The 11,708-nt window shown below is 53.1% G+C and overlaps 5 protein-coding genes; 3 read left to right on the plus strand and 2 right to left on the minus strand.

Annotated features, from left to right (window-relative positions):
* Positions 1-1,704: 1,704 nt before the first annotated feature.
* Positions 1,705-2,553, plus strand: RCC_05578 (uncharacterized protein; the record flags this gene model as incomplete). The annotated part of the gene is made up of 1 exon (XM_023770846.1): positions 1,705-2,553. The coding sequence occupies one exon, from the start codon at positions 1,705-1,707 to the stop codon at positions 2,551-2,553; it is 849 nt and encodes a 282-aa protein (XP_023626614.1).
* A 318-nt stretch (positions 2,554-2,871) lies between these two features.
* On the minus strand, positions 2,872-3,177 carry RCC_05579 (uncharacterized protein; the record flags this gene model as incomplete). Its single annotated transcript, XM_023770847.1, has 1 exon — positions 2,872-3,177. One exon carries the CDS (start codon positions 3,175-3,177, stop codon positions 2,872-2,874), a length of 306 nt encoding a protein of 101 aa, XP_023626615.1.
* Positions 3,178-4,378: 1,201 nt separating this feature from the next.
* RCC_05580 (probable protein MGM1, mitochondrial precursor) lies at positions 4,379-6,931 on the minus strand (the record flags this gene model as incomplete). Its single annotated transcript, XM_023770848.1, has 1 exon — positions 4,379-6,931. The coding sequence occupies one exon, from the start codon at positions 6,929-6,931 to the stop codon at positions 4,379-4,381; it is 2,553 nt and encodes an 850-aa protein (XP_023626616.1).
* Positions 6,932-7,544: 613 nt separating this feature from the next.
* RCC_05581 (uncharacterized protein) lies at positions 7,545-8,693 on the plus strand (the record flags this gene model as incomplete). XM_023770849.1 has 2 exons in its annotated part: positions 7,545-8,049; positions 8,104-8,693. The coding sequence occupies 2 exons, from the start codon at positions 7,545-7,547 to the stop codon at positions 8,691-8,693; spliced, it is 1,095 nt and encodes a 364-aa protein (XP_023626617.1).
* Positions 8,694-10,722: 2,029 nt separating this feature from the next.
* The window catches only part of RCC_05582 (uncharacterized protein), a gene marked incomplete at both ends in the record, with an annotated part of 1,354 nt that continues 368 nt past the window's right edge, over positions 10,723-11,708 (plus strand). Inside the window, 6 exons of the mRNA XM_023770850.1 lie at positions 10,723-10,836; positions 10,893-11,062; positions 11,111-11,162; positions 11,219-11,360; positions 11,418-11,470; positions 11,532-11,694. Of these exons, the coding sequence (XP_023626618.1) occupies positions 10,723-10,836; positions 10,893-11,062; positions 11,111-11,162; positions 11,219-11,360; positions 11,418-11,470; positions 11,532-11,694 (694 nt within the window).

Genomic DNA, 11,708 nt, shown 5'->3' on the forward strand with positions numbered 1-11,708 from the left:
CATCAAACGTACTGTCGAAGATCCGTACCACGGCATCCGCATCGAAGACAGCAAAGGGCAAGAGGCGTCCGGCCCGTAATAATATTATCACTGACGATGACTCCATCGACGACAGTGCGTCTGACGCTGATGTATCGCACGACCACATCCACATTGTATCAGCCGATTGCTGTGGTTTCGTGTTCGACCCCGCTGCGGCCAATAACAGCCACGCCACCGTGCCAGCGAGACCAGGTAGATTCATCTGTCTCGTCGAGCATTGCTCAATGAAGTATTGGGAGGTGGGCAGCAACATTCAAAAAAATGTACGCCCACTACACGACCCAACATACCTCACTTGACATCAGGCATCGGGGGGGGTCCGGGAAAGCTGTTCCTCAAGGCAGGGAGCAACGAGTGGTTCTACAGGAACATTTGTCGTCGTCGTGTCTCTCCACAGGATGATGCAAGTGTTTATTGACCTGTATCAACTGCATGGCCTGCCCGGCGTCGATGCRTGGATAAAGCTCCCCACGCATCGCCTCTCCACCAGCTCGCCCCAATCGAAAGAGCGATTTGAAGAGCAGCGAAAGCGGGACTGCCGCCTCTCCTTGTTTGCCGCCTCTCCTTCAAGTGAGTCGACGACAACGCTCACGAACAGGGAGCTATGAGCATAAAAGCGCTGCAGCAGCCTTGCGGAGAGTCAAGTACGGATGGTCGAGTGTCTTATTGAAAATTGCCGCCTTGCGTTATAGTGAGTCGATGATAAGGCTCACGAACAGGTGGCTATGAGCACAAAAAGCAGCAGCAGCCTTACGGAGATTTAGCTATGGATGGTCGAGTGTCTTATTGAAGATTGCCGCCTCTCCTTGTAATAAATCGACGACAACGCTCATGGACAGAGAGCTACAAGCACAAAAAGCAACAGCCTTACGGAGAGCCAAAGGTCACGGATAGTTAAATGTCTTATTAAAGATTGCCGCCTCTCCTTATGGTATATCGAAGACAACGCTTACGGACAGACAGGGAGCTATAAGGACAAAAAGCAATAGCCTTGCGGAGAGCCAAAAGGTCTTCATAATCGTGCTGTCCTTAGTACAGAAAATACCAATTTTGCCTGGTACAGGTAAGTAGGGCGGCAACCTTCAAGTTCACCGGGCCTTGAACCTCTCTCCGTAATATGCAGAGCGGCATCGAGTCTGACTTGACTGACTATGAAGAATAGAGAGATGCAAACACAGTAGGTGGGAGCCTCTCCTTATAGTAAGTCGGCGACAACGCTCACGAACAGGTGGCTAAAAGCACAAAAAGCAGTAGCCTTACGGAGAGTCAAGTACGGCTAGTGTCGAATGTCTTATCGAATAATGTATTTTCTTGATCGTACAATCGTTGTTGCAGAAACTACCAATCTTGCCTGGTACACGACTTGACTCTCCGCAAGGCTGCAGCTTTTATGCTTGTAGCCACCTGGTCGTGAGCGTTGTCGCCGACTAACTACAAAGAGAGGCGGCAATCTTCAAATTCACCAGCCCTGTTGTGAGAGATCGAGGAATTGGGCGGTGATGTTCATCTCACCTGCGAGATGATGCTGTAGTCCGCCAAGAATTTTCCGGCCGAGGCAAATGACATGTGAAGCATCGCATCAACAGAGTAATAAGGTAGTCCACAGAAATATCTCAACATCCCTTATCACTCCATCAGTACCTAAGACCGCAACAAAAAACAATGGCGCCAACGACACCACCCCTAACCGCTCTCCTCAAAACCTCCGACAACTTCCTCGCCCACCTCTCCCGACTCCTCTCAACCCAACATGGAGCGTCAGCAACATGCTGCACCCTCTACTACACCCTCCTCCTAACCCACTCCCAACTCACCCGCCTCCTAACCCACCGCTACCGCCTTCTCGCTGAAGAAATCGCAACCAAAGCCTCGGGTTCCCTGCTACCGGGCGAAATCCTCACAGCGACCATCGAACCGCCCCACTTACGTCTCACAACTGCCTGTGCCTCCGTCCGTTCTCTGGGAGACGCCGTCAATGATTTCCGAACATTCTCTCGCATGTGGGGGTTGGTGAAATTGTACGCGCGAGCAAGAGAAATGTGGCAACATCCAAAGAGAGATCCGGCGCTTAACGTGTTGGCGTGGGCGCAGGTGGGGACTACGGTAGGATGGCAGTTGTTTGAGAATTTGGCATTTCTGGTGCAAAAGGGCGTTTTGAGGGATGGGAGGTTTGTGGCCAAGGAGGGCAAGTGGTGGTTGTGGAGTTCGAGGTTTTGGTTGGCGGAGATAATGTTGGAGTTTGCGAGATTGGCGAGAGTGAGAAGTTTGAGGTACAATGAAGATTTCGGAGCGGAGAGTGTGGACGATGGGGAGAAGGAGATGAAGGTGCAGAGTCGGGAGTTGGAGCAGCGGTGGTGGAGGGAATTGTATGCCAATCTGGGATGGTTGCCGGGCGGGTTGCRTTGGAGTCTGTGGGATGAGGAGAACAGTCCGATCAGTGAGGCGTTGTTGGGAATGTCGGGTATGGTGCCGGGTATCATCGCACTTCAGGATGCGTGGAAGACGTGTTGATGCAGACATGTCGCCGGTTCAAACGAGATACCTTCAGGCGGCTTGCTCTAGCACACAGCCCAAAGATCCGAGTCACAGTCACAGACTCTTCTGCGCTACAGGATATCATGCCGATCAAAAACGCAGGCTGGAGATGAGAGCCGCCTTCCATGTTCCTTCATCCCATCTCTTCGACCTCTCCCACCCTACCCAGCTCTCTTATTCCTACCCCTTTGACGCCAATCTGACCACCAACACTTGCAAAAACGCTCCCTGCAAAACTCTCCCTCCCACTCAGACATTCCCTCTCCTCTCGTGTGAGCACCATCCCCTTGGATCCTACGACGAAGACCCTCCTTGCCGCAACATCCACCGCAAACTCGGCCAACTTCTCTCCTTCAGCTCTCCCATTTGCTTTCTCCCACGTCTTTCTCGCCCACGGGATCGCGGAACTGTGATGCGGAAATGGACTCCTCGCTGCATCGAACTCCTCCTTCCACAGAGCCTGTGCGAGAGCGCGGATAACAGTGTTCTGGAACGCGGGCGAGTTGACAGAAGCACCGACGAGGTAGGCGTCGCTGAGGAGGTCGTTGTAGCGTTCTTGACAAGCACGATTGTTACGCGTGGGAGAGGAGTTGGCTTCATGACGAGGTAGATGGCGGTTGTATAGCCAGTACAGGAAGGTCAGAGACGCGGACGGGGGATAGCCTTTCAGGTCCAGAGTTGGCTGGGCGAGAAACTCGGGCTGTCGATCGGATTCTGATGGCCACGAGATTGCCGTTCTAGCCCGTGGTCTGGTGGCCGAGATGAGGAGGGAAGCCTGGACTTGGAGTGGAAGGTTCTGGGGGACCTGGACATCAATCAGGGTGTCGTGGGAGAGGTGGGTGCTGCAATATCAGGTCAGTTCGAGATATCAGGTCAATTCGATGGATGCCGCTTCGGGGGAGGAGATGCTGTACCTGGACCATTGCGACAGCTGTTCGAGGAAGGATTCGTGTGGTGTTGGTGCTTCTTGTTGAGAGGCATCGTGCGTCTGTCGTACATTCAGGTGTCGGTGTGGTTGTTGGAGAGGGGCAGGACGCAGAAGAATGCTTCTCCTCCCAAGTACGTTCAATTTTTGTAGATGATGTGGCTGCATAACAGGAAGAGGATGCTTGTGAGAGGTGATAGATACATGCAGTGTCTACAATTCACGTGGATGTTGTCTTGCCATGGAGCCTTTATCCTCTCGGTGGTGACTTCCATTTGGTGCACATATGCGTGGGGAAGGAAGCATAAAGGAGCGGAGCGAAGGAAGGAAGGAAGCGTGACCAATGAATAGAACACTGTGGAACTGGAGGATAGAAGCACAGCAAATGCATAGATGTATAGAATCTGTAATACCTTTTCGTGGTTTATTCATCTGGCACAGTCGCCGGTGGGCATCCGGTGTCGCACATTTATAGTGTTCTAAAGAAAGTAGGGAGATATCTCGAAAATAGCTCAAAACTCAACAACCCCAGCCAACATCACACTACAGCCCCCAGACTCATATAAAACACACCAATAGGACATGTAATACTTATCCAAAGCCGTGTACATCACGCAGAAGAGTATAGCCAACTATCGTACTACCCCAACCCTGACCCTAATCATCGTGGACACCTCATGGAGGACTGCAAGTACCTTACTTTATAAAAAAGAGGTGAATGACAACAGCGATGATCACACAGAAGATTAAACAATCAATTATCATCTAGAAAGAGTGGAATCCCTCGCTGTTCCTCCACAAGCAATAAACAAAACGTCAGTGGTATCATTTTTTTCCCATCAAACAAAAGTCAACGCCCTGGATCATCTCTTTTCATCAACTGAACCAACCCTTCCTCCTCGACTCCTGCCCGACCTTTCGCCTCTCCTCTCTCCCTCTTTCTCTGCCCTCAAGCATCCTCAACCCCTCCATCTCCCTCAATACCCTCTCCAACCCCTCCTTCCTCCTCACGACATCCAAATGTCTCCGGACCTTGACATCCTCCCTGGCCAATCTCTCCACGCTTCCCTCATCCAGTTCTCTACCCCACTTCTCCAACACCCGCGGGAATTGATAGTAGAATTTGCTCAACAATTCCGCGTCCAGGAACAGATCAGCGGTGTTTGTCAACTTTCCCCCCACAGCATCCAGAAACACTTCCGGGCAATACACCTTGTTTCCGGGTAGGTTACATTGTCTGCTCTGTATCGCCGCAATACGCATCTTCAGGATGCTCGCACGATCAGACAAGAAGAGCGCCTCCTTGCCCTTCTCCAGCAAAGCGGAAGAGAAGCCGCCAGCACCACCGGCCTGGTTCTCAAGAACAACTTCCCCCTTTCTCACCCTCTCGATGAATCCCACCACGTCGTTCGTCTTTCTCCTCCCACCAATCGACTCCTCAATCTGCTTCTTCGCAGACTCGCAAGCTGAAAGTTCTTGCTTCAACACCCTGGTAATGTTGGCCCGTCCGGCTTTCCATTCCTGATCGTCGACTTCTACGCGGTATTTATAAGGCTTCACGCAGATTTCTAGTTCATCTGCGGTCTCGAATGCGAGGTCGGTAAGGATGTTCTCGCTGGCTTGTGTGATTGCTGCGACTGCGAAAGGGTGGTTGGCAAATGGTGTGGTGGCAATCAGCTCCTGCACCGAAGCGTGAAGAGCTTGGGCGGTGACGCTTGCTGCTAGTCTACCGATTCCAAGCTTTGTGAGCGTCGAAGTCGATGCATCCAACTTCAAGTGCCAAAGAGGATTTTCCGGGTCGGCTTTGGGCAGGGTGGATAGAGGATCGCGAATGCTCTCACTATCCGGATCGACAGGGCGGAGATCCTCAACTGGACGATTCCAATACCGCTGTGCGAGAAGGTTCAGGACTTGCTGATCGAGTTCTTTCTTAACAATCTCGCGCACTTCTTTCCTTCCAAACGTCTCGGAGATCTTCTTGAAGCCATGCTTGAATGCGTCAAGAGATTCCGCGAGGTAGGACTCTGCGGACAGAGGGCGTTCGTTGTACTGCACTTTGAACTCGTACGAAGCTTCGGCAAGCTCATGGTTAATCGCTTCGCTGGTAGTCTTCAAGGAAGAAGACATTGTTGCTTCGAGGACGTGCATGAGCTTCTTTCGGAGAGCAGGCGTGCYGACCGTGAGATTCTGCTTGCTGTCCGGTCCGAAGATCTCTGGGCGGGAACCGAAGAATGCAGTCTCATTCTTGGTGATGAGGGAGGTGATGCTCGCAGAGCCGCGGGAGAAGAGTGACTTGGACTCGGAAGGTACCTTGGCTACCACGCCGACATATCCCAGACGAAGCGGGTAGTTCTTGTCAGTGAGGATCTGAGCGCCTCGAATCGGGTCTACCAGGTCCATCTTAGTGACGACACCGATGGTGCGCTCGCCTCGTGGGTCTGCTCTTCGTGAAGCTCGCAGAGCTGTAGAATTGGCAAGATCGACGTCGGCGGCTGAGATGGCCAGGATGATATTTGGCGCTTGGATGTACTTGTCGCATAGGTCCTGAATCTTGGTCTTCAGCTCTGTTGGCTGGTCGAAAGCCTCGACCTGAATGTAACCGGGCAGATCGATCAGTGATAGATCAGGCACATTAGGAGAGTAGATGCGCAGTTGAATGGGATCGTCTGAAACACAGTCGGCTTCGGGGACGGCAAGGTTGAGATCAGTGAGTGTCCTTTGAATCTGGGTGAAGTCTGTCACCTTCCCAAGTCCAAGTGCGGGAAACTCGCCATACTCTGCTTGTGCGTTGGGGGTATTGACTAGCGTTAATTCAATGGGTCGACGTGTGACCATGTTGGATCCTTTGGGAAGGAATTCGTGACCGACAATCGCTTCCAGCACCGAACTCTTTCCAGATGACTGCGATCCCACGACAACAATCGAGGGGAGAGTGAGAGTCTCCGACTGTCCGATGGTCTGAAGCAATGTGCGAATCTCAATCATCTTCCGTGTGAGCATCATCATTTGATCATCTCGCGCCGCCTCGCCGACTGATCGGTCGTCATCTTCGCCGTCGGCATTAAGCGCGAATGCACCTGCAGTAGCAGCACCCGCCGCAGCGCCCATGCCGCTTTTCTGAGGTTCGTTAGGTCCACCTTCACCACCGCCTCCACCACCGCCTTCTGCTGTCTTTCCCTCGTAGATGTCCCGCATCCACTGCGGCATCTGCACGCCCTTGACATCGTCTTTGGTCTTGTCAAACCCGTCGCTCACTCTCGCGAATACTCCTCCCATGCCCTCTAAAAGTCCATTCGCAGCACCCATGGTCGAGTCTCTGGCTTTGCCCAAGACGTCCATTGCGTAGGTCCCCGCGGCGGCTGCCTGGTATTGAATGTATGCCACGCCGCCGACAGCCATTCCAGCGAGCATCATCGGCAAGCGAACCATTTTGAGGGCCAACTTGGGGAGGACTCGGGCAAAACTTGCTTGCCGAATGGCGGGTAGGTTGTGGACAGCATTATATCCCAGCGGCCAGCTTTTCCGGATCGTGGTCGGACGGRGTGTGGTTGATCTTTGCAGGAAAGAGGCGGATGAGATGGGCCGTGAAAAAGCAGGTGTGGTTGTTGGCTTGAGCGACGGTCTCAGCAGCCTCGCCCGAAGGCTGGAGGACAACTGCCTGGCGCTCATCATGTTGGGGACATTTGGGGGGAAGATGGTGAGGAGGTGTTGTTTTGGTCGGGAAATGGAGATGATAGAGTTGGAAGTTGATGTCACGGATCGCACCGCCACACTGCTACATGCAGTTCTAGCTCACTGTGGCTGAAGCACGGCCTGGAATCAACTTTCATCGCGTAACTTGTCCCTTTCCCGAACATCAGACACGACCGCGACATCACCACCGCCATCACAGCAATTCCGTGTCATCACCCACTAATCACACTCTTGCAGACACCTCATTTTCTGATTCTTCGAAGAGTGAGTGGCGTGAGGCCAGTTGTGCGCGACTTCACTGCACACTACCCCCTCGACCTTGCCCGGTCAACACGGCGCAATCACAGCCATGACCCATCATCTCCCCCCAAACTTGTTGGCCCTCTTCCAGCCTCGTCCGCCGCTCAGATACCTCCCGGCCCACGATTTCCCGCCAGAAGACCGCCGCACTCACCGCATTGATGGCGTCGCCGCTTTCCTTCCGGCACTCGCCGAAAAGGTCAAGAACGCAGACTCGGATCCCGTGCCCATCTCGGAATCCTGGCTCGAACGTCGCGATCGCATCAAAAACGAGAAGATCTGGAAGCAGGAATGGCTCAAGAACGAAGGCGCCAAAGAGCTCTACAATCCCACAAAGGACAAGAACATCAGAGGCGATGMCTTTTCCACTCTGTTCGTTGGCCGCCTTCCATACAACGCTGTCAGCAAGGACCTCGAGATGGAGTTTAGTCGCTTCGGGCCAATTGAGCGCGTGCGCATTGTAATGCCGGTGGATGAGAATGGTGACATCAAAAAGGGCGCGAAGCCGAGAGGGTATGCCTTTGTGCTGTTCGAAAAGGAGCACGATATGAAGGGTCGGTATCCCCAACCTCCAACTTTCGAGTGTTCTGACTGACTTGTCTTCTCAGCTGCATACAAGGAGTGCGAACGTCTCACAATCCGCGGCAGACCTGTACTGGTCGATGTGGAGCGCGGACGTACAGTTACCGACTGGAAGCCCCGACGCTTCGGCGGCGGCCTGGGCGGACGACACTACACTAAAGCAGTGTCAAAACCATCCGGAGGTGGCTTTGGAGGTCCACCCATGGGTCCAGGCGGCTTCGGAGGCCGGGGAGGTTTCCGCGGCGGTTTCAATGATCGCGGAGGCGGCTTCAGAGGCGGCAGGGGTGGTGGTGGCTTCCGCGGTGGATTCGACCGTGGCAGTGGAGGCTCACGAGGCTATCCTGACGGTGCGCCAGCTGGCCCTCGTGGTGGCTACGGAGGTGGAGGTGGGTACGGCGGTCGTGGAGGAGATGACCGCGGATTCGGCGGTGGAGGACGTGGTGGACGCGACAATGCCAACTTTGAGCCATTACCGCCCCGAGGTGGAGGCGGATACCGGGACCGCGACCGGGACGGTGGTGGTGGAGGAGGAGGCAGAGATTCGTACAATCCTGGCCAGAAGCGTTCACATGATGGTGGTGGGTATGAGGATTCCAGGCAGCGGAGGAGATACTAGAGTGCGCCTTGCACGATGTTTGATCAGAAGGGTAAGAGGTAAGGTTCCCCCATTCTCCTCCTGATGATTTCCACAGAGGTCAAGTTGGGGTAAGTATACTAATCGGAACAGCTCGACTGCAACTCACCAGTAGATGTCTCGCGCGGTGGTGGAAGATCTCCGACCGACAAACTGAGGCCAACTATGGCCTTCATCCCAACCTGAACCTACGGTGAGTCGGACTACCTCCTCAAGKGTAAGCACGACTCGGCCGCCTGGACGACACGACACGACACGACCATCGACACCGATCACCACGGACTCCCGATACTGGGATGCAAAACGCAACAGAGCAACGCCATGTCGGGATTGAGGGGAGGCTCCGTTTTCTTGCTGTCATTGCTACATTGTACTACACCCTAACACTACTGTTGTTTGTTGATTGTAAGCGAGTGTCGGTATTAGAGGTAGGTAGGAAGCTTGTAAGATTGATTGATTGTGCTATCATTTCATCTCTCGAGTTGTCACAAGAAGCATCCTGCATCGATGTTATCTATCCAATGATTCTGCGACTCGCGTTTTTCCTTGACCCCACGCCCAATTCCGCGAGTTCCTGTTTCCCTGACTTCCCTCACCTTACAGCCTGGAGGCATCGTGCAAGGTTGTACCCTTGGTCGTGGGCCATTTTTAGAATCAAAGTGACAATGTTGCCTTACAACGGCACTTGATGGCTAGGGCGTCGTATTGGATGTGGAAAGATTGGCAAAACGAACATGGGCGATATGATCGTTGAATCACAAGTCCCACCGAGCTCTTCATCTTGTTGTCAAGGATTCAGGAACGATCGCACGTGCAGCGATGAGAAAGAGTGGGATCGTCCCGTTTCTGTTCAATCAACGGTGTATGTTATGATCCTAAAACATTTCGACGTCAACGAATGTAAGACATAGCGGGCCGTTCCAGGCCGTCCAGGACAATATACGAACGGCAGAGTTCATGGCAACGCAGCATTTCGGCAACGCAACGTGGGTGGTGCTTTGGTCTGGAAAGGAACCGTTGGAGCGGGAACGTTTAATAATAGATTGCAGGTGTACGTGTAGGTATCAAGAAGACGGTTCGTGTCAACGGTTTTGGTGGGATTCGGGCTACTTTGTCAAGGGGATTCGTGGTTCACAGATTTGCGGACAGTTGATGGATGCAGGTCGGGAGCGATGCAACGGTTTTGCTCAAACGGACGCAGCTCGGTAAGGCTGCAGCGGATGCAGGCCGGGAAGATCTCCATCGTACCTGCGTTGTTGTCTGTCACTCTGTCATCGATTCCGACTCCTCCCGTCAGCAGGTGACTTGGCCCACCTCTCATGCGCATCTTCGATCCCTCCATGCGAACTGGGAATGCGCATCCATCATAAGGTATGATGGATGCGGGGAACAATCGGGTCAAGATGCAATTCCCCGTCAAACCAAAGCCGTTGTAACTGACGGGTACACACGTGCCAAWGACCAAATCAAGCCCTGGACGACGTCAACGCAACGCAACGCAACGCAACGCAACGCAACGCAACGGCGGCATGGAATTGGCAACCACAGTGAAACCTCACCTGCACAACACGCCGGTGGGCAGTCACGGTGCAACAGGGGGTCCTTCCTTGAGTGGACCACCGGACAACCAGCCACGTCGAATGCCGTGATGGGCAGTTCACGTTGAGGTGGAGATGATGGTAACATGAAGGGATGGTGAAGCATTCTGCTATATAACACCTTCACCTCTCCGCCCATAATACTCTCTCATCATCAACTCATCAGCTCTTCACCTCCTCACAACACCAACACTACCTACCTTACTACATTACTTTAATCAAGAGCTTCCTACATCCCTCGATCCCTTACTTACTTTCTCCCCAGTCTCTCACTTCTTTCTTCTTTTATTCTTTATTACTTATTATTATTGTTTATTGTCTAATACTTCATCCTAACTCAACTCCTCCACCACCGCAAATGTAAGTTGCAATCCGATCCACATCATTGCGACCGCATCTAACACTTGGCACAGATGGTCATGAAGCTCGAGATCCTTTTGGCCCTCTGCGCTGTGGCAGCTGCTTCGCCTCTTCCTAACGGAGGCAATGGCATCCTGGCCGACTTGGCCGATGTTAACATTGGAGAGGTAGGCTCTCATGATCGTGAGCATTCCCTGATTATACGCTAACACTCATCTCTCAGGGACACCAAGATGAGACTTCAATCGTCGGCCGATCTGACAAGCGCGACATTGGCCCAAAGATGTCCGGAGGCATCGTGTCCTCTACCACCAACGTCGTCGACACTGACATCGCCTTCGACTCTCGGCGCCATGGAAACGGATGGAAGCGTGCCGCAAACGGTGGAAACGGGTCAGTTGGAWCTGACAAGCTTGTCATCCTCTTACTGACGATTGCCAGCATTTTGAGTGATGTTCTGGACGCCAACATCGGATCGCACAATCAAGATGAGGTGATTGAATTACAGAGATTTCGAACCCCGAGAGACTATACTCACCAATTCTCCAGACTAAGACCATTTACTTTGCGGACCACGATGACCACCGCTATGACCACCACGATGCCCACTACGATGCCCCCCACCACGATGCCCACTACGATGACCACCACGATGACCACCACGGCTACAAGCGTGCCGCAAATGGAGGCAGTATGTCCCGTGCCCTCCCCTTCCCTGTTCCTAAGACACACGCTAAATCGACTTCAGATGGAATCCTAGCAGACGTGGCCGATATTAACATTGGACAGGGCAACCAGGATGTACGTCAATACGCCTCTAGGCTTCCCCAAACCTTGAGACACATGCTTACCTTCGCTTCAGGAAACCTCTGCCATTTTCACCAGCCCTGGCCACGCCAGGCGTGATATTGGCCCAAAGTTCTTCGGAGGCGTTGTCAAATCGAATACCAACGTCGTTGACACTGATATTGATGTCGACTCTGACAGCGCCTCCTCCCATGGACCCGCCAAGCGACCCGCCAAGCGTGACCTTGGCCCA

Source organism: Ramularia collo-cygni (genome assembly GCF_900074925.1).
Source record: "Ramularia collo-cygni strain URUG2 genome assembly, contig: RCC_scaffold08, whole genome shotgun sequence".
NCBI lineage: Eukaryota > Fungi > Ascomycota > Dothideomycetes > Mycosphaerellales > Mycosphaerellaceae > Ramularia > Ramularia collo-cygni.